This window comes from Cyclopterus lumpus, chromosome 19, assembly GCF_009769545.1.
Source record: "Cyclopterus lumpus isolate fCycLum1 chromosome 19, fCycLum1.pri, whole genome shotgun sequence".
In the NCBI taxonomy this organism is placed as follows: Eukaryota; Metazoa; Chordata; class Actinopteri; order Perciformes; family Cyclopteridae; genus Cyclopterus; species Cyclopterus lumpus.
This window is the reverse complement of record NC_046984.1, coordinates 4,876,346-4,899,008: the sequence shown is the minus strand read 5'-3', so window position 1 is coordinate 4,899,008 and position 22,663 is coordinate 4,876,346. Positions and strand designations below refer to the sequence as shown.

The window sequence follows — 22,663 nt, the reverse complement described above, 5'->3', positions numbered from 1 at the left end:
AGACTTCAGTTAAAACTGCAATTATCTTAAAGTAGTCGTTAGCAGCAAAAGGGGTAAAGTGCACACAAGACATAGTGAGATAAACAGTAAACAATCTACGGTAACTGAATAATATATACAATAAACACACAGGCAGAATACATATGGCTATTTCCACAGTGTAGGGATATTAATATTGCACAGGTTGGAGTGAATGAAGTGTTTTTAAGTGTGTTTTGTGGTTTACTGTGAGCTCAGCTGGTTGTGCAGCCTGACAGCAGCAGGAAGGAGGGACTTGTGGTTCCTCTGCTTCACACACCGGGGGTGAAGCAGACGGTGATGAAGGAACTGTGCAGAGCTGCTAGTGTCCTGCATGGGGGGTGGAGGTGTTGTCCATCAGGGACGATAGCTTAGCCATCATCCTCCTGTCTCCCAGTGGACACCCCAGCACGCTGCTGGCCTTCTTGACAAGTTTGTTCAGCACTAAGGCGACAAAGAAAGAAATACTGAATAAAATAAGATGTAATAGTTCCACGTTCCACAGCCTTCTGTGACGTATTGAAGATGTTGTTGCAACCATCTCTTGTTTCCCAGATTCCCAGATTCTCAATTGCTCGGCTATAGGACGATTGGCTAAAATTGGCATAATTTACCCGCTGCTTTTGAGAGTTTTGCTGCTTCAGCAGGTGCATGTCATTCATATCAGAAGGGTCATTTCACGAGCCGTTAATGGCCCGCGTAATGACCCTTCACTCATCACAACTGCGCCGCCATGCTCACCGTACAGTAGCTCTCACTTTACAAAAGAGAAGCCAATTATTTGCATCGGGTGTGAATGTCACCGAGGGTCAAGGCTAATTGATCTTGAATCAGCCTTATTTTTTAAAAATGTTTTGTTTGCATTGAAAGATTATCTGTTATCTCTAACAGCTTTCTGATGGAACTCATTTGGAGAGGTGGATAAAACATCTTTTCATCTCATATTCGTGAAAAGTGGGAGTGGGCGGGGTTTTATTTGGTTTTATCAGGCCACCATCTCTCAAAGGGCAAAGAAAGAAAACAAACTATTGATCACATTTTGGTCCCAGATGGGTGAAGGAAATGTGTTTTCATTAGAGAGCTAACTCGTACCGTCGTCCCCCGCACACCTGGTCCAAGGAACATCTTCCTTTATATCGACGGTATTTTGATGAGTTGTCAAGCACACCTCTCACATCCCTGGTTGCCGGCCTCACAATCACCTCGTTCCACGGCACACTGTGTGCTGCATGTGCTCGCCGGTTACTGTGCTCCTCGTACCGTTGATTCAGTATTTCTGTGCTACAAAAGGCTGAAATGCCTGAGGCAGTTTTTTCATGGTTTCTCCTCTGAAATCGTTGCTTATGGCATGAACTTTAAACTGGCATGAGCTCATTTTTTTTAAATGTTTAATGTATTTTATTCCAATATTTTAACTTGCAGTATTTAATGTTGTCTTAGACCCTCATTTTTACATTTTACAATTAATTATATTGCCAACGACTGCGTCACTGTAATCGTGCATATGACAAATAACTTGAATTCTTTCATTTTGGTCATTTGGGGCTGCAGAAACATGCTGAAAACACAACCTTTTATAAGTTGCATTAGGCTTTATTCTTAATTATTTTTGATAACATGTCTATTCAATTCCTATTGCTAACCTAATGAAATGCTCTTTTCTACCACCTACCCAAATTACATTCTCAAATTTTTAATTTAACGTTTTTCCAAATCCACATGAACTACTCTTCACATCAATCTAAAAAAGATAATTGACGGATTATTCAATAAAAGTAATGTATGCTACTGAGTTGTGTCTCACGACCGCGCTTTGATTTGACATTTTACAACTGCACACACAAACGTCTCCATGGCTCTTATGTGTCTCCATCATTGATTCGTGTCTGGTGCTGTCTAATCTTGACAGACTTGTCCCCCCCCCTACCCCCCCTAACAGTAGCACTGTGAGGTGCACGCTGCCCCATTAGTCGTGTACCTGAAATAAGACATGGTTGATATGACCGAGGACGCCGCGGACATTGTGACCACAAACTGAAAGAAACAAACCCGGCAGTCGGACTCAGTGATTAACTTGTGGTACAAACATGCGCTTATGAGAGGAAGAAAATAGGAAAACCGCCAAGTTCAGTGCCTGAATACTTTAAGCACTGTATTCTGTCTCATAACAGAGGACAAGAACTCCACGGCTGCTCTATTACAACGGAGGTCTATCTTGTATCTGCACTGAACGCAGTGTTCCTACCTAATTCATTGAGTGTGTGTGTGTGTGTGTGTGAGTGTGAGTGTGTGAGTGTGTGAGAGGTGAGAGAGATACAGCTGGAGAATCTGTCTATATTTCAACATGCCTCCAGATTGTGACTGCTGTGTTGCAATGGCTACGATGATTGTCAAAACATTATTGATAAAGGGCATTGCATATTGATATTACAATTGGATTGTTATATCCAGGGAAAGCTAAGGAGGACTAGAATACAATCAGGACCTTCAGGAAGCGTCTGTAGCCTCTCAAATTCAGCCAGCACGAAGGCGGCAACCTCCGGTTCTGAAAGGTGAAGGCCATGCCAAAGTGTCTTAAACTTGCATTCTCTCTACTGGACAGCAGGGGGCGACTCCTCAGGACTTTGATTGTATGGAAGTCATGATACTTCAGTTCCACAGTCTATAGCCTACAGCTTTCATTGAATGTTTTTTTTATTAGAGGCAGATTAAGATACATTGCAGGACAGAATGAAACACTGCTGCATTTCAAAACCTATTTTAATGTTTTTAAAAGGGAGAAAAAGTAAGTTCATCTTCTTCAAAGTGATTTCTCCCAAAAAGTTTTTACGTCGGTGTCGGCGCTATATTTAGGTATCACACTTTACGTGTCACCAAAGTTGCGAGAAAGAAGCAAGAGGTAGTTTTCACTTTCCTTATTAAATGTGTCTGTAAACGTGGACACGTTGTCCCCTTCTGGTGACGTCCTCCTGTGGCGGGTTTCTTTTTTTTTTTTTAGCTTCACTTGCTTCGCCGTTAAGCGTCTGTGTACAGCATGACCACCTTGTGATGAGTTTATCAGGGCTCAAATCTTCTTTTTCAAACGGGTTTCAACAGGTTTTCGTCTCAATGATGATGATACAAAACGAGTTATCTGGTAAACATAAGCGTGTTATTCTTGTCTAAAAGGTAAAAATGAAAGATTCTATTTCATGTCGCTGTGATAACATCTCCTTCAAACGTCTGTATCAATTCAAGTTTATGGGCAAAAAATAGATTATCAAGATTTCACAGTCAATCCACGGGAAAAACAGGCCTGTTTTGATTGGCCGATCGATTCGGGCATCTATAACCGTGTCGTTGGCCGTGTGACAGCTGCAACCCAAAAGGAACTTTAAACTCATCAAAAGTGTTCCACGTTAAAGAGAGCGAGCCATTGGCTAAAAGTAGGAATGGACAGGACATCTCTGCTGCTTGGTCACCTGAAGGTACACCCACGGGACGGTGGGACTGCTCGTAGGTGTTATGGACCAATGTCTTGGCCCCCCCCCCCCCAGGAATAAATGCACACAAGAGTGTAAACCCAAAAAACTTATGGTAACTCTTGTTTTTAGCTGAGGGCATTTCCTACTGTTGTTTGGAATGATGCCCCATTGCGATCCAGTTGTCTCTTCTCCCTGGACAGCAGCGGGTCGCCCCTCTCCCGACCTCGGCCGATATCTTCAAACTATTCCAAAGTTAAATCTGCTCCGACGTGAATGAGATTAGATCGTCTCCGAGGCTGCATGGGACACATGTCACGCTGACACGGAGCTGCTGGGAGGAGACTGGTCAGCCCGTTCTCCCGGGTTTCATATCACAGCTCTGACTACTCAGCCGGAAACCACGTGGACATGACGTCGCGCCTCAAGATAACGGAAGGTGGGAACCACCAACTCGGAAGAAAGCTGTGCCAGCTATTTTTTGAAGATTCAAAAATAGTGCTGCGGTCCCCGATTGTCAGAAAAACAAAAGGTTTGCCACTTTTCGTATTTAAGGAAACACGGCACTGATGCCATGTCACCGCTAATGCACACAGCGTTCGCGTGCGGCCATCGCGCTCATTTATTTGTGGGAGGCCAGAAATCGTGATCGCGATTAGTATTCTTTTAATTGCGCAGCCCTAACCTGTGCATTTCACTACTGTTGCCCCCCCCCCTACCCTATTCAAAAACAATGCGAGCATGATGAGAGGCACGTTCTCCATCAGTCCGCATGCTGTATGAATGCGTACGTGCACTCAGCTGAGAGGTTTCAGTGCACTTCAGTGCTTGTTGAAATTGATTACACAGACATCATCCGGATTAGTCGGGACATTATCTTCATTTACATAAACCATAATTGTCACAAACCTGACTATGAATGTGTCAATGACTGTATTAAAATAGATAAATAAGGTCTTATAATTACAGAAGTTCTGATCAGTCAGGAATACGCATGCTTTTAAATATTAGCTACTTACAGACTGTGTTAGACTCTTATCTTTTACAATTGGGTTGGCAAATTCAAATTAAATACAAATCTGCAATAATTAGGATCAGTGTGTATGATAGATTAGAGGCATTAGAATGCCAATGTAAAAAAACAACTGACAACACGTTGCGTTAAGTAACATCCAGTTCAAGAATAATTCAGAATTTGACTTCAAGCATGAGGTACAGAAATCCAGAGCAGCACTCCATGAGGGGTCAGCGGATCGGAGGCCGAGGAACGTGTGCAGCTGGTTAAAGTGTCAAAACTGAGGACAAAAAGGAGGGCAAATAAGCTGAAGGGACAAAGGGGCATAAATTAAAATTGCATCTAGACTTAAGAAAGACAGGGGTGGGAAAAAGAAACTCAATCATTAGCTGAATGTATATATTCTGTAAAGTGGGGAGCGAAGAGAATTAGAAAGAGAAAGAATTAATCGTTCTCCAGCGTTTACCGAAAGACACTTCCAGACATTATTTCCTGGTAAGTGATGCCGAGGTCAGTAATTAACTAGTGAAGGTACCGTGAGCTGTTAGGAGTCATCTTCAGACTTGCAAAACAGATTTACATGCAGAATGAACATAATTTATGCATAACAATACTGTATATTTGTTTTGGAGCCCTACTTCACATGCTGCCAACGTAGTTTCCAGCAGGATGAAACTCAACAATCAACGCTCCGTCAGATTATTTTTATTGTCTGACGCACGAGCGTTGCACAAACTTAATTATATTTAAGATCATTATTAGCAAAACTGTGCTGAATACTGTGCATCAAAGTGTCAGAGCTTGAAAGCTGTGTGTGTGTGTGTGTGTGTGTGTGTGTGTGTGTGTGTGTGTGTGTGTGTGTGTGTGTGTGTGTGTGTGTGTGTGTGTGTGTGTGTGTGTGTGTGTGTGTGAGAGGTGAGAGAGATACAGCTGGAGAATCTGTCTATATTTCAACATTCCTCCAGATTGTGACTGCTGTGTTGCAATGGCTACGATGATTGTCAAAACATTATTGATAAAGGGCATTGCATATTGATATATGGTGGGGGGGGGGGGGTATAGATCTCAAATGACGACATTTTTATGAAGTTGTTTTGATTTGGTGCTTTAGAAGTGACTGCTAGTACTTGAAAGTCGTCCGATGTGCAGCACGACCACTCAGACTTTGTTTGGTGACGGTGAATCCATTAAAACCTCTCCAACATTACGCAAACCCCTTTAGTGATGTTTTGTTCATCTTTCCACTTTTATTGTATTTTTTCTTTTCTTTTTTTTTTTCCACTAGAGAAAAAATCGAATCACACGCACACACATTGTGTGGTGGACCCTTTCAGGCCGAGTTCAAATATGGATGTGGCCAGAGAAAAGGGCACTGAACTTAACAGGGTAGGTTGGGGAAAGGACATTGGTCCCCCACTTTGTCCCAGCTGGTGGGATCTCATCTTATTCTACGTTCAGTTTATTGATGGCCCCATTGTGGTATATAACAGCAGCGAGGTATTGAGTGGATCATTGTGACGAGACGTTAGAGTTGCTGTATTCATCTTAGAATCCCTCTGCATGTTTTTCTCTCATGACATGGAGAGCCCTGTGTTTGAATGGGATGAGGATGTGCAAATGTGACACGCCCACCTATACAATGTACAGTGTTTATAACGATAGAGCCCACTATTTAATCCATTTAATACCCTTTTGATCGGGTTGGAAAAACAAACCCAATAGCTTTTATATTATTTGTGCCCCCCTTTTGGCTTCTTCTTTAATCAGATGGTCTGGATTATTGTTGCTTTTTGATTTTACTTTTACAACATCTCCCTTCTCGCTGTGCCCTCACAAGCAGATGTCGGCCTCGGGTGGACAAATAGACGCCACCCGGTCGGTGCATGCATTATCAACCGGCTGCTGATGCCGACGATGAGCGAGCGACATATTTAACGTCATCCGATCTTCCCCCCATGAATATGGAGTTGGTTCTCCAGTCATCCGGTCTGTGCTGCCCTGTGACCTACATCTCCGTCAGTTCATGCTGTCCACAGTCGGCTGCTGCAGCAGCTGGTCTCGCAGAGCTGAAGCCGTCCGCCTCCCAATAAGTTTCAGGCCACAACCTGTGTGATCGTCTGGCAGCTTGTGTTTATTGTGCCGTTTCCCTTTTTATTATTATTATTTTTTTGCGGTGCTACTGGCTTCGTTAAAACTGATAAAACCGATGGACACAGGCAAAAAGTACTCGCATTAAACCCATGTTGTAATAAACCGTCCCTGGATAAACAATTTTATTGTTTCTGATGTCCTTGCCACAAAAGGTTAGCTATGTATAATGGTTTTCTACTATTGCAGATCCAACAGAGATTTATTTTTCATCCTGCTGCTGTTGCTAGATGTACACGTTGGGAAATAAACTTGTAAGTGAAGAGGTAAAAACTAAACGCCAAAGTCTGGTTTACATTTTTTACTACCTTGTCATTCACAAGTACCTTCATAATTTCAGGTGTTGATTGTAAAAAGAAATACGCCTACTCAGCTCTTTTTAGGGCCTTAAAGAGACAGGCGCTAAAATGGTCCATTTCATGCAGGGGAAATGAAAAAGTGACAAAATCAACGTGTTCTTTGAACAGTAAGGAATGGAAACATGTTCTAGTAGAAACCCACAGTAAATGCATGATACCTGAAAATGAGCAGAACATGAATCCTTTAATGCCGTTTGACCTTAAATGACTGAGTGATAGTGAAGGCAACCTAAAGAAAACAGTAGCTGCTCGTTGTCATTAGTCAAATACTACATTGTTCATATGTATTTGGTTCAGTTAGGTAAGACTTATTCGGATAGATTTGCATGTCTTCAGTGAGGAACGAACGATTAATCATCAACAATCATCAAACATCTCATGTTTTAATTCAATGTAATCAATCACACTGATTGCAAGGGTGATCTGACCTCAAATGTACCCACCGGTTGTAGGCTGATGTTTTTGTTATCACACCCGTGGGCATTGGAAACTATTGTCAAGATTATTTTTACTCCGATTGGGTCGCAGTAAATGATCACACATCTGTTTTTAATAGAGCAAGTTTTGGCAGCTGTTGCCCACCCTAAGTTTGAGCTGACTTTCCTTTGCAGACTTTTAGTTGACATAGTAGAAAATAAACATGGGAACTTATCATATGTTGGGTACATAAGAGTATGCACTTTGACATCCAGGTATTCTGTCGATCCCCTTAGGTTCATCCAGGTATTCTGTCGATCCCCTTAGGTTCATCCAGGTATTCTGTCGATCCCCTTAGGTTCATCCAGGTATTCTGTCGATCCCCTTAGGTTCATCCAGGTATTCTGTCGATCCCCATAGGTTCATCCAGGTATTCTGTCGATCCCCTTAGGTTCAAGGCTTTCATGCTTTTTAAAATATAAAGATCCTAAAGAGCCTGCCAACCATGCTGCTGGCTACAGGCCCCTAAATGGTCTATATATATATATATATATATATATATATATATATATATATATATATATATATATATATATATATATATATATATATACACATATATATATATACACATCATTTTTATTTTTTATATTTTATATAATTATATAATTGTATTTATATATATATATATATATATATATATATATATAAAATATTGTGCCTGACCAGCAAATCTAATAGAAATCGGACTGTTAGATAATGGGTAATTCATGGAAAGCTCATGTAGTGTCCAAAACGACTGTGGTTCATCTTCGGAGAAGCATGAATTTAGTTGAGCCTGATTTCTATTCAGTGTAAAACAACCCTTAAAACAGTATAAATGCTGTCATGGTAATCCATCCAATATGTGTTTCCCATTTGTCCAAAGAGGTGGACAAATGTGCTGACAGACAACATTCCCTAGAGCTGCTAAAGATGAACGTGTCCTGTCCCCTGCATTCGATCCATTTGTATCTCAATTTAGTTTGTATATTTGGAAGAGCGTGTGCTCCGAGTATTTGCCGTTGACAAAATGTCCATTAATCCAAAAATATTTAAATATTCAATCAGTGTTTTCTTAATTGAAGAGGATTTAATCAGGGTGTCGCTGATGTGGATGCGAAACGTTGATGTTCTTGTTCTCCCCTCTCCTTGTTACTCCAGGACAACATCCATCCCTGCATTAATGCTCTTGGCTGTGTGTGTGTGTGTGTGTGTGTGTGTGTGTGTGTGTGTGTGTCAACAGTGCACAACAGACAAACGCATTGGGTGTGGATTTCCGACAGTACATTTAGACTTAGTACAGAGAATACTTTGCTTACGTACAAATTTCAGATGCTTGTACTTTACTTGAGTATGTCTGTTTTAAATATAACTTTTCACAAGGAAATATTATATATGTACACTTTTTTTAACACTTATTTGACAATATTAGTTACTAATTTTGCCATACAACATGTAAATCAACTAATAAACAATAATGTATAAGTAAGTTATATCCTAATTCTGAAGTATATAAAATAGTTAAAATTAGCGCCACTTTTACCAGCTGTGTGGTAACGCGAGCAACGTCCATCACCTCAGCACCCAGCATGTTGGAAGAGTGATTAAGGTGGTCGGATTGGAGTGAAGCCAAAGGCTTATACATAGCTTGAGTAGGCAGTTGCCCGAGGCACGATATATGATAAGAAAAGTAACGGGTGGAGCGACATTACAAAGTCAATGATAATTCATCTAGGCAATCTACAGACAGTCGAGAAGGACCCAGGATTAAAACCTGGATTCGGTGGATGTCCTGCCGGACTTAAGCCAAAGCATTATAATGATCATAATCCAATGATTACAGTAAATATATTATTTTAAATCGTCAATTCTGCATAATGAGTATACTTTTACTTTTACACTGTGTGCATCACTGCTAAGGAAATGTGGAGGGCCGGCCAGCCCACCCGTCAAGAAGTGGGAAATATTTTTGGTTCATTATGAAACTGTGGCGGAACAAACTATACTTTGGCGGGTCGCCACAGTCTAGGGTAATTAATGGAACCATCTGGGGTACTTTTAGCTTTATGTAACTGTTTCTGTTGCTGAGAAGTCTCCTCCCCTCAGATGTCTTCCTAATGTCCTGCATTCGAACCCAGTGCCTGTATCTCCGATTTATTTAAGCTGATGGGTACACAGTGGGAGCCTGTTACCGAAGCCTTGATTGAATTTGTCTTTGAGAGCTGCTAGTTCTGCCAAGCTGGCGCCACTCCCTATTCTCTCCTCCTCATATTCCCATGGCTTCACTTATGATTTGATAACAGCATCAGCAGTCTATCTGCACAACACCTGAGTATTTTTAGTGTACTCATCAGACATCCGGACCAATAGGAGCTTGCAGTGCCATCGCTGCTAAAGTGGTTGGTGGAGGTCGATCGTAACCACGAGGTTAGAAATCGTGTTCATGGGTTTCAAATGAACCACACGTATCTCTCGAAATAAACCTCTTGAGAATAAGACACGTGCCACTGAACACTAAATGCAGACTGAGCCCTTTTACAGCAGCCATTTTTTTGGGACGATCTGGTCTTTTCCACTCCCTTTTCTTTACCTGGACTTTGCAGCTTGGCCTATACCGAGTACCGATCTGATACCAGTGTTTAGTTAAGCTGTAGGCCTCACTGTGTAGAAATGACTGGGACTTTTATGTGTAAGACAACATCAGTATGGATGTATTGCTAACATTGCTTTCTTGACTTTGTAAAACAAATTGTAAAAAAAAAAAAAATGTAATTGTGCACCAGCAACTTGGATAAAACATCTGTAAAGTTAACTAGGACTACAATGAAATTATTAACCCTTTAAATGCAGCAACGTATTGGTCGAAACTACAAAATGTAATAAACATATAATTGAATTGAACACTCATTGACGTACTACGCAACCCAGCTCAGATAGTGGTGTATCCCTAGATTAATTACGAAACAGCCATTTTTAGTCGGGTTCAGCTGCATTCAAATAAAAACTGAAATGTTGTCACACAGTATGTGTTTGCCAGTGCATTTGTCCCTCTGCGTTGTCTTCTTCTCTTTCACTTTTTATGCTGTAATCACTCCGTCAGTGTCTCTGTCGTCCTCAGTAAGCCGTACTTTGTACTGTTCACATAGATCTTGGGTCGGGCGGTGAGGGGCTTTAATAACACAGTACTTAAACCACATGGACCTACAGCTGAGCCACTTCTTGGAAAATGTCATTGCCATTGGTCACAGCATGACTAATACATTTTTCTCTTCCGTGAGAAGTGAGCTCTTTCTAACTCCCCCCTTTTTTTTTAAATTATACTTCAACAGAGTCTTTTATCAGTTTAGTTAAGGGGACTTGAGATGATGTGTCTCCTATTCCTTTTGATATTGCTGAATTCTTGTATCACGCGGCTGTGTCACGGAAACACTGTCAAACCACGAGAAGCAAACACAAAAAAATAAGCGCAGACCCTGATGGATTTGAAGATTATTATGATTGTTATCGCTCATTAATAGGAGACAGACACTCACACAGAGTTGGCAAACACTGTCTGTCTCTCTTTTACATAAGACAACCTGGCCGTTGTGGTTTTTAAAGAACATTCAAATAACTTTTCATTGGTTAACTCATCTCACACTATAGAACCTTTCAATGACTATCTGCATAAACACACATAAGTATGTAGGACGTAGCATACCTTTCTAAAAAGGTCCCGTATGTGTGTCCAGCAAGCCTTTTTTAACATTAGCGAGTGTATTGTCGAGAAATCCTCTGATGACTAGTATGAAGTCAACAGTAGTGTAACAAGCTCCTGGCTGTCACATACAGCCACCAGTAACGTTATGGTTGTTAATTCATTGTACACACACACACACACACTTTAAAAAATGAAGGGTTCAGGCTCACATAAGGTAGGCTGACCTTTTTTAAGGGGGACCAGCGAATTTCCTTTAAGTGACAAGTCGCTCTGAAAGTTTCTCTAACCTTTACAAATAATATATACACATCTCTATAAACTGTTTAACTGAAGCAATTCTATAATTTTCAACATCCCCGGCTACAACATGAATATGCATTTGTAATCTTATCATCTCTGCACGCACCACTGAGTTACTTGCAAGGCCAATTTCCCGATCATCCCTCCATTGTTATTGTTAATGTCATCCAGATGTGGACGTAACTCTAGTGGGAGTCAAAGAACCGCTACATTGTTTGGTCTTTCATTTCACAGCGGTCTTCTTCTCTTGGTCTGGAGACGGAGAGGAAATGGGGATGAAAGATGCATCAAGGAAAAGGCTGCTGGCAGCTGCAGTGAGAATACAGTGAGGGGGCAGAGGAACATGGACAATGACACTTGAAGATGTAGTTCTGTACCACTAAGTACACTCAGTTAGTTCTGCTGTCTCTAAAAGCCTTTTAAACACCGTCACTTTCTGTTTGTGTCCCTTCACCTTTATTCCTTTTCTTGAATCTATCTTCCCTTCCCTGAGTGTACAAAAAGGTGTTGCCATGGCAACGTTTGTGTCCTTTTACAGTCCACCTCCACAATTTGCCGGTCCACCAACGACTCTTTCAGTCAGCAATGCCACAAACAGGTGGGTTCGCCCGTATTGGACAGACGGGTCCAACACCTGTTAGGTTGCATATATGATACGGATAGTTTCCATTCTAAGTGTGAAGTGCAGCTTGGAGAGCTGTGCTGTCGACATACCTCAATTAGGAGCTGCAGCAAGAGGATGCAGCTGCATGGTTATCCCTTATGCACCAGCCGTCTCAACAAATATAACTAGAAAACCTAATGAATTAATTGGTACCAGCCATGTGATGCAATATAAATAATGCTTTCAAGTTTTTTGAACAAGTGCCTTGACCTCTCGCTTCAAGATATGTGAATGAAAATTCAATTCCCCCCCTTCCCACTGTCTGATAATCGCTTGCAGTTTTGGGCAAAACCATGCAGTTTTATGCATACAGTAGAAATGTGTTATTTTTACATACTGGAGTCCCTAAACAGTCTTGGAATTGAATAAATTGGGTATGACTATGATTGATCCAATAAACCCAAATTTGATTATGTGTGATGATGTTCGTCCCCAAAGAAGCCATTTCACATTAGACCATTTATTATATTTGACATCATTGTATAAAATGACTGAGGATAATCACAGCCTCTTAAAACTTTAAACCACAAACTAGAGACCTGGAGCATTCAGTGGATGTGTGGCTTTCCTCTGGCATATTGGCAACTAGGGGCTTGCTGAGCAGTTTCAAGAACAGACGCACTCAAAAATCTAATTCTTGCCAAATGTCGACAGTTTTTGCTACAAAATCACATTATGTCTTATTCTATGTTGCTCCTCAAGGTCTCTGTGTCTTAATGGGATGTTTTGGAGTTATTTCTGACCATTTGTATCTATTATGGAGTGGTAAAACATGTTTTAGATTTATAACAAATGGTATCAAGCTAGAAATTGCTTCAAAAACGTATGTGACATAATTAAGCATGGCAATAATAATAATAATAATAATACATTTATTTATATAGCACCTTTTAAAAACAGAGTTTACAAAGTGCTCTACATATAAGCAAGGTAAAAACATAACATCAATACAAGTAAACATTTCAGAAAATACATGAGGCAATGAACACAATAGAGGAATAGAAAATTACAAATACAAAATAAAACAGAAAAACTAAAAAAGGGGAAACGGCATAAAAGGACAACATCACTTAAAAGCAGTTCTATAAAAATGGGTTTTAAGAAGTGATTTAAAAGAAGCTACTGATTCTGCGAGCCTTATCCCCTCAGGTAGGTCGTTCCAAAGTCGAGGGGCTCTGATGGCAAAAGCACGATCACCCTTTGATTTAAGCCTTGAAGGGCCTTGAAGGGCCTTGAAGGGCCCCACCAGAGGATCTAAGGCTGCGAGCTGGCTCATATGGGGCTAACATTTCAATGATGTAGCTTGGGGCCAGACCCAGGCGTGCTTTAAAAGTGAGCAGCAAAATCTTAAAATCAATTCTAAAACGAACAGGGAGCCAGTGGAGAGAGGCCAGGACTGGAGTCATGTGATGCCGTCTGTTAGAACCAGTCAGAAGCCGAGCTGCTGCATTCTGGACTAGTTGGAGGCCGAGATGGATTTTTGATTTATGCCGGAAAGGAGGGAGTTGCAGTAGTCGAGTCGAGAGAAAATGAGTGCATGAATGACTTTTTCCAGATCTGAGCGTGACAATATGGTTTGATTTTTGAGATTATTCTTAATTGAAAGAAGCAGGACTGGACACTTTTTTTGATCTGTGATTCAAAATTTAATTGAGAGTCAAACATTACACCCACATTTCTGGCAACAGGTTTTAAATAAGCAGCCAGGGGACCAAGTTGACTCTTGATGAGACCGGTGTTATTGTTTGGGGAACTGAATAATATGACTTCTGATTTGGAGTTATTGAGCTGAAGAAAATGTTGAGCCATCCAGCAGTTAACGTCAGAGAGACAATCTAAGACAGCAGCCAGGCTCTCTGGGTCACCAGGTCTCAGCGGAAGGTATATCTAGTCTGCATAGCAATGAAAAGATACGTTGTGTCACTGGAGGATTTGGCCGAGTGGAAGCATGTAGATAGAAAATAAAAGTGGACCTAAAATTGAACCTTGTGGTACACCACAGGTAATGTGAGTCGTGGAAGACAAGTGATTACCTATGGTGACCGAGTACGATCTTTCTAAAAGGTAAGAATAAAACCAGCCAAGTGCAGTGTCCTTGATGCCAACCCAGGTTTTACAGTATCAAAAGCTGCACTAAGGTCTAAAAGAATTAAAACCGCGCTCTCCCCCCTGTCTGCTGCTAAAGTTAGTTACCTTGAGGAGGGCAGTTTCTGTGCTATGAAGTGCTCTAAAACCCGACTGAAATTTTTCAAATATATTATTATGATTCATAAAAGCTAGGAGTTGTGTTGAAAACCACTTTTTCTAAAACTTTTGATTAAAAAAAAAAAAGTTTTGAAATTGGCCTAAAATTGGAAACAACAGAAGGATCAAGCTTAGGTTTCTTTAAAAGATGGCAATGGCCATCTTATACCTCATATATCATAATGTTCTATGCCCCTTTATACTCTCATAATTCATTTTTTTATAAATTCATTATTTGTTATTTGTTTGTTTGCTAATTCATGACTAGACCTGAACAAACAACGTTGAGATGCATCTCAAATCAATCTTCAGGCTCCCAGCTAGAAGTGTTTTAAGGTGGAATTCAAATATGACTCATGGTTGATGGAGTATTGCATTTTTGTATTTCTGTTTCCCTCGTCTCGAAGTCGACGGGTTTTTTAAAATGTTTTTTTGGTCAGATGCCTGAAATAACATCTCCACAGGCTTTTAATGTAGTTGTTTTACTTATTGCGATTGCATCCACGCTTCATCAATGATGAAAGGGGTTTTCATTTGTGAAGATTATCTTGCTGAACAAAGCTCATCATAAACTTGTGTAAGAGATTGCTTTCTGCGATAATCCCAAATCCAATTGTCTTCTGTCGATGGGACCAGTGCGTTGTTAACTTCTGGGGTTGGCCTTCAAAAATACCTCATTCCTGCAGCCCCGTGTTATTTGGTTGGTTACAGTTGCATCAGTATTGGCATCCGCTCGAATCGACTCTCTGTCGGACAGTTTGTTAACTCCTGGAGGGATTTTGAGCTCTCTAGATGGAAACATGTTGTACTAGGAAGCATCTCATTCAGTTTCTCTGTCCCTGTTTTATCTCTCTGTGTTGCGGATCACTACGAACACTAAAACCGATACAGCAATGCTTAAAATGATGAAGATCTCAATACACCAACCACTACATTACAAACTAACCTTTGCCTAAAAACTGAAGCGATGAATGATGGAAGTGACTACAGACTTCATGTTGAGATGTCAAGAATGTCAGAATACATTGTTTCTTGTTTTTTACGAATAGTAGGAAAGGAACGGAAATTAATGCCTGAATCGCATACACCTCCGCTAATGTGAGGGGAAAAAAACGGAACATTTGAAAAGAGAGCATCCGTCTTTTGGAGGTAAGCTCTCAACGTAAGCAGAAAAGAAATATGTACTGGCTCTTTACTCATTGGGAATGCCTTCCGTTTTTTAATCAAAGAATGGAGGCAACAACAAAATAATGTCAAGCTAGTCACAAAAAACGTTTATATTTATATATAATGTGCATAGAGCATAGCAGCACACTTAGCGGTTAAAGAGAGAAATATTTTTTTCTCCGAAGTTGGCAGAGACCAAAACGGCTGAAAGTAGACTGACGGTTGGAGTTACATTCATCAGGTTTCACAGAAATGCAACTTCAAATAAATGCTGAGTATCAGCTGCATGTGTAACGAGGCAAACGATTGCTTTACAGTGACAATTTATTGGGCCTTCCCCAAGAAGTGGCCAACATAAATGCAGATTTACCTCTGAAGTACCACAAAGACAGCTGATTTTCCTTTGCAACCCAATTAGCAGTCTATTTCCAGTCATTGTTTTCCAGACCGTTCTCTGCAAGTTAAGGAGACTAACCCCCCCCACCCCTCCGCAACTAATTGATGTGATTCTGAAGGATTACGCCATCACCCCGTGACCTCTGCTCCCTGTCTCTCTGTCATTCGTCAGGTGGCGAGATGGGAGCATCGTACACGGACCCTCTCCAGGCTCTTCGGGAGCCCCCACCTGGCCTGCTACTGCCTGGGCTTCGTCATCCTTCTGCTCAACGTGTACCGCAGTCACAGGTCAGTCTTCTGCTCAATTCTTGTCATTTTGATCCTCTTCGTTGTCATCCCGGTTGACTCACTTTTGATTAAAAAAATAAATAAAAATGCACTTCTGATCCACCTGCATGTCGCAGGCCCTTCACACGGGGCGGTGAATGGCAGATAAAAATAAAATCAGTTGTGTCAGAAACACGTGCTTAGAACTGTTGCTGCTGGCAGACACACACAGATGCTTCAGGCAAGGCAAGTTTATTTATGGAGCACAACTCGTACACAAGGCAATTCAAAGTGCTTTACAGCTACATACAATTACAAAAAGACAAATAAAATCATTCCAAAAAAATAATAATTGATTCATTATATTAAAAGCGAAGAGTGCAGATAAAATACTTTCAGTTGTCAAATAGAACTGTTTTCAGCCTGGATTTAAACATTATCAGAGTTGAGGCCTGTCTCACATCTTCTGGAAGACTGTTCCAGATTTTAGCATAAAAGTGAAACGCAGCCTCACTGCTCTTCTTAGTTTAAAAAGATCAAAATGATCTCGATCTCTCCTCCCCGTCAGGGAACAGCTCCAGAACTCGCGGCCTCTGGTTTTATGGAATCACCGTCTGCACTGTAAGCCTCTCACTTTCACTTTGTTGTAAATAAATGATGGAGGGCATCCCGACCGCCTGACTCACAATCTAAACTACAGAATGAAGGCCCGTCTTATATTACTTTCCTCTCATTGACAAAGTTTCTATCTTCCTGCTCTGCTTTTGTGTCTTCTTTTCTTCCGCTCTTTTCTTCCTTCCTCCCATCCTAATCTGGGCCCACGGGTTCTGGATGTGCCGGTGTCACCCCACGCCTGCCTTCACACAGCACCCAGAGGAAGTACACGCTCCCACAACTCCCACTGTGGATCAAAATGGTGGCAGAGCACCCTCTACAAAACCACGCATAGGACACGATGCCAGTGCCAGAAGATTTTGTATTAATTTCTTTCTGCATATTTTTTGTCCTCTCGCCGCCTGTTGCCGGGCAACGACACTTTTGAGAACAAGCTGCTTCAAAGCAATAAACCCCGTTTTTTTTTAATCTTGTGTTCATCAACACACAGCGCAACATGAGAAACTAAAAATAGTAGCCGTACACAGCAATTAATTTATTCAGATGTCCTCTGAACATCAAACTCTTTTGAGAGAGATTGCAGAGCATTTGAAACGCGTTTAGTCGCTCTCCTGCAATGTGTTACAATATTGGAAAGCATTCCAGCTATTGCTGGCACGGTGCAAATGTTTTTTTTCCCCACAGGACAGTGTGGCAAGGTAAAATATGTTGTTTACCTCCGCAACCCGCTGGGTTGCACCAAAAAAGAAAAACAGAGCAGCCTTTTCTTCTGCAGCTCTACGTCCAACAGGTCACATTTTTGTACCCTTCCCTTCCCTCCCCATTGCCATTCTTGGGACCCGCAGTCTTCTACACCACGGGCATGAAACCTTCTCAGATAAATCATTAACAACCGTGTTCGACTGACGTCGGGTTCTTTGAAAGACGAAATTGCAAGTCTGAAAATAGTCGAGGTGGATGCTGTGGGCAGCAGCGGCGCTAAAGGTCCGAGATGCGGGCCCCCTGGACCGACGGGGCTCAGTGAATGTGTGGCGGGCCAACCGATGACTCGCACCTTGACACGAGGCCCTTAATCACCAAACGTCCCCAGTGCTGCTCGGCGGCCAGCAGACCGGACCGTGGTCGGGGCAGAGAGCGTTTCTTCTTATATCCTTGTTTGTCCGAAGACTCGGCGGATCACGTCAGCGAGGTCGTCTCCTGCCGCGAAGTCGCATCGGAAAACACGTGGTTTCTGAAAAACGCCACACCGACAGCGGTTCTCTGGAAAAACCTGATTCCTGTGTACGAATGACCAGCTGACGTATTGCCTTCCAGCTCCATTGTTGTGCGGCCTAATTGTCTACCTAATTGACTTACTTATACATTGACTGATTCCCTGGCGTGCTGATTAGCTGACTGACGGCCCCTTCTTTTTATAGCGCCGCTCGATTTATCGGCTGCTTGACAGACATGCAGGGCATACAGAGAGTGTATTGTTATTTGCTAAGCACAGTGATAATAAGAATGAATCCTTCAGGGAAAGCTCCAAGGGGCGACTAAGAAGTTTTCCTTTTCATTAACTGCGTTTGACATTCTTGCTATTAATGAGATAAGAGAATTTGGATTTAGCGATTTAAAGTATTTTAAAAAATGGTACACGTCTAATCCGTCTGCGTTTAGGCTCAGGAAATATTAAAAGCTAATATATATATATATATATATATATATATATATATATATATATATATATATATATATTAAAAATTAATTCTGAAATATCTTCAATGTTTGGAAACTTCCAAGCATGCAAGCGCTAGAAAGGCAAACTAGATGTACATTTAATCAGGTTAAATCATATTTAGATACAATATGGATATGAGATGCATATCAATGCAATATGTAAAAGGTTCTATGTATGTACTGTAATCCACATCCAGGGTGTGTACACCATTTTCATTTTTCCAAATGCCAAAAACACGAGTAGCGAGCTAACTGCTCGATAAAATCGGAAAACTCAAATCTGATTTAAAAAAAAAAAAAAGAAGAAATGTTGACTCTGTTGAAAATGTCTCAATACTGCAGAATATCATTGTTTACATGTTTAAAACAAATGTATCTTCTAATATGCTACTGTATTCATCCATCGCTTTACTGGCAGTTCATCACACTCACGTTGGTAGAGAATCGAAGATGAAATATGAAAATCATCATTGGACCAACACAGTGTCATTACTTTATTCTGGTTGTTGATTGGAGGATGTCCGCCCTTGGAGGGTCAACTTATGTGTTTTAGCCAATTAACATATTAGCATGGGGGGGGGGAAATCAATTCAATTGATCTAAGAAATCCCGTTAGGAGTTCATGAGGTTTAATTTGTTTAACTTGATGTTTAACCACGTACCAACCAACAAAACCTACCATGACAGACTAGAAGTGTCACGCATGCCTTGGAACTGCATTAACACTCGAGAGGACATTCCAGGCCTCTATGAATGGGAGCATATGGCACATGAAGCGATGGGGTTTGGAAAACTCAACGTTACATCAGATCAACTGACCCAAAGTGTGGTCATGTGACCTCATCAGCCGTGCTTTTCTGCTCTGCTTTACGTTCGATGACGTCATCGGTTGTAACAGTGCGTCCAGCGGACAGCCACACCCACTGACCTCCTTCCCACATCTCTGTCCCACAGACCTCCTTTCCCTTCTCTTTTCCAATCAAAGATCCCAGCGGTGTGCCTCGCCAGGCCACTTAACTTACGGTCGCCGGTTGTGTCCGACGTAACCGAACAACAAGCCGCACACTTCCTGCTCCCTTGGACAAAGGGTGAACACCATAAGACTCGCAGCGCAGACCCCTTAACCCAGTTTTCTCCCTCAGACCTGGTTTTACATTGGGAGCCATTTCAGTCTGCAGGAAGTAGAGTACGTACAAAACTGTGTGTGTGTGTGTGTGTGTGTGTGTGTGTGTGTGTGTGTGTGTGTGTGTGTGTGTGTGTGTGTGTTCCATTATGACTTACAAACCTTTCTACTCTACTGGTCCAGCTACGTTTAGACACTGCAGGCCACAGCCGCCTAAACTACATTCACAAAAGCAAGAATTGCAAAATGAATTGCAAAATTTAATTGACGGGCCAACATAAATAGGCAATAACTAGCATCACTGGTCCTAAAGCTGTACTTTGACGTTTAAAGGACTTCAATTATTATCCAAAAGGATGAAAGGAACAAAATATCAAACGTGTTTTTTCTAAAACAGATTCTCTCAACAGAGCTCTCCCCAACTGCTCATGTATATTTCATCTGAAGGTTCACGACTTCTTATTCAGAAATGTTTTCAATTGTGAGAAAAAAAAATTGTTTTGGCATTTACGTGGAATCTATGGTCTATATTAGTCCGACTGCCGCATGCAGTCGGTAAGTCTGGCACGCCGCTCGCTGCCGGGGTGGGAGTTAATATTATATGATACAGTCAAGGTCTGGAGATAGTGCACCCATGGGTTGCTGACCGTGTTGACGTCATGGAACCTCATGATCGGCATTCATCCCTATTTTCCAACATTTGATACATTTTAAAACATTAAATAATTAGTTCTAATCCCATTTCAATGTATTTTAGAGATTGTTACATACAGTATAGATGAAGGGACCTAAACAACTGTTAAAAAGTCCATAATAGTAGCATTAACCTCAGCTCAGTATTATAGACCTGTCTTCACACTTTGCCACGGCTCGTGTGCATACCAGTTAAAAAGAAACCTGAACGCCAGTGGAGACATTTCAATATGTTAGTATAGGCTTTAGGAGCATGAGCTTTAATGCAATACGTTTCCACTTCTTTCAAACCATACAGCGGTGTTGAAACAAGGCCAGAGTTTGAATGAATTGTCACATCTTAATGCAAATTCCTTCTCCACGTCAACACTCGGTGATACACAGGCAACACTAAAAACCAAACTGAGCCCCCTTTCAGAAACTCTTCCTCCAAACAAGGTGATAGCTCATCATCGTCGGTGCGGGCGACATTTGAGAGTGACATTAGGGAAAGTTAAAAGCACTCTCGATAACAAGCGCACAGCAGATGCATTAGAAGAAATTGGGAGTCGGGAAGAGTCGGCAAATCAAATGCTTGATGGTGTCTGCAGTGACGCTTTTGATGACTGCCAGGTTAGTTTGATGCATTGAGACTTAATACTGCTGTTTGTTATTTAATGTGAATTGTGTACATGGGCTCCGAGGTATAAAATCGAACAAAGGTGGACGACATGAGTGAGTCATCGAATGAGGGAAATTCTCCTGGTGAAAATGTGACTCTACCCTCTAACATTGTCAAACAGATCAGTTATCACCAATTACTCCCCCATGCAATGATGTCGCGGTATCGCAGAGTCAGTGCCATAGTGATGGAGAGGTGTTGCATCTTTGCCCTCTGATGGCAAAGATGCCGGGCACGTCCAACTGGTAGGAGGCCCCGGGGAAGACCGAGGACACGCTGGAGGGATTATATCTCCCGGCTGGCCTTGGAACGCCTCGGGATCCCCCAGAATGAGCTGGAAAGTGTTGCGGGTGAGAGGGAAGCCTGGGTCGGCCTGCTGAACCTGCTGCCACCGCGACCCGACCCCGGATAAGCGGGTGATAATGGATGGATGGATGAATTAAGCCTTATCAGCACTGGTGCCATTGTGTGCAATGTTAGCGCTGTTAGCCTCTGGCCGCCAGCTCAGCCATCTCCATGTTGAGAGCCATGCTCAGGTAATCCAGGCTCTGAATCATAGATTTAACTTCAGTGTTCATTGAGTATGTTTGTGGTGCTTCAGTAAAAATGTTACTATGACAAGAAAACTAAGTGTGCAGTTTGAAGGGGTTTTCCAGAGAAACAGGGTTTGCGAGGTCTAAGAACCTATTCTATTTGTTGTGTTTATTTTCATTGTCCAATACTTCACCTCTGTATTTCTTTCTTCATCATCTTTTGTCTTTCTCGGTCATTTCCTCCCACTTGGATCCACAGTAAAGGTCTTGAGTGTGAGCAGTAAGACACTGCGTGAATAAAGGTGGTTGTTATTTGTTTTTTCTTCCTGCAGTATGACGGTGGCGATGAAGGCCCAGGCCAAGTGGGAGGTGATGGACAGGACGGATATTTTCTACGTTGGCGTCGCCCTCATGGTGCTGGGCACTGTGCTGGTGGTGGGCAGCTTCCTGGCTCTGGGATTCACTGGAACCTTCCTTGGTGGGTATAAAATATATTGTTAAATATCATAGGTGCAATCCACTGATTTTACATGTTCTCACTGGAAGTAGTATTCACTAGAATAATGTGTAGAATCTAGTGATGGAGCTAAAAGTCAATATTAAAGTACCTTTCCAAAAACCTTCAACGGGTATTTTCTCAATCAGCTTCTTAATGAGAGCGATGGGATCCGACATTAATACACTTTTCTTTGGCCAAAGATAGAACCGTTTTGGTTATTTTACTTGGGAGGATCTTTAGATACATTTTTTATATGTAGCCCAATATCACAAATCACAAACTGGCCTACGAGTGCTTTGCAATCAGAACAACATACGACATCCTCTGTCCCGGAAAAACTCCCCACAGTGAGATTAGTAATAGCAGTAGTAGCATTAATAATAGCAGAAATAGTAATAGAAAAAGTATTACTACTGATGATAACTGCAGCAATTAAAAAAGAGGAAAAAATAGTTTTTCTACATAACAAATTGTTTTTCAGCAATCCATATTTGTTGCAGTTTAGGCTTTGAAATACAATATTTAGACTTCTTCCAAACTACGTTTTACACCAGCTCGCCGCACACAAAGGGGGGCACGCGCCTGCATTAACGGGGCTGTCTAGCAGCAATCTAACAGCATC

At 41.5% G+C, this 22,663-nt stretch overlaps 1 protein-coding gene across 1 annotated transcript in view; it reads left to right on the top strand.

Annotated features, from left to right (window-relative positions):
- pemt (phosphatidylethanolamine N-methyltransferase) overlaps window positions 1–22,663 on the top strand; it is a 37,982-nt gene that overhangs the window by 4,418 nt on the left and 10,901 nt on the right. Inside the window, exons 3-4 of the mRNA XM_034559469.1 lie at window positions 16,104–16,219; window positions 21,875–22,020. Of these exons, the coding sequence (XP_034415360.1) occupies window positions 16,104–16,219; window positions 21,875–22,020 (262 nt within the window). The remainder of the gene's footprint in view (window positions 1–16,103; window positions 16,220–21,874; window positions 22,021–22,663) is intronic.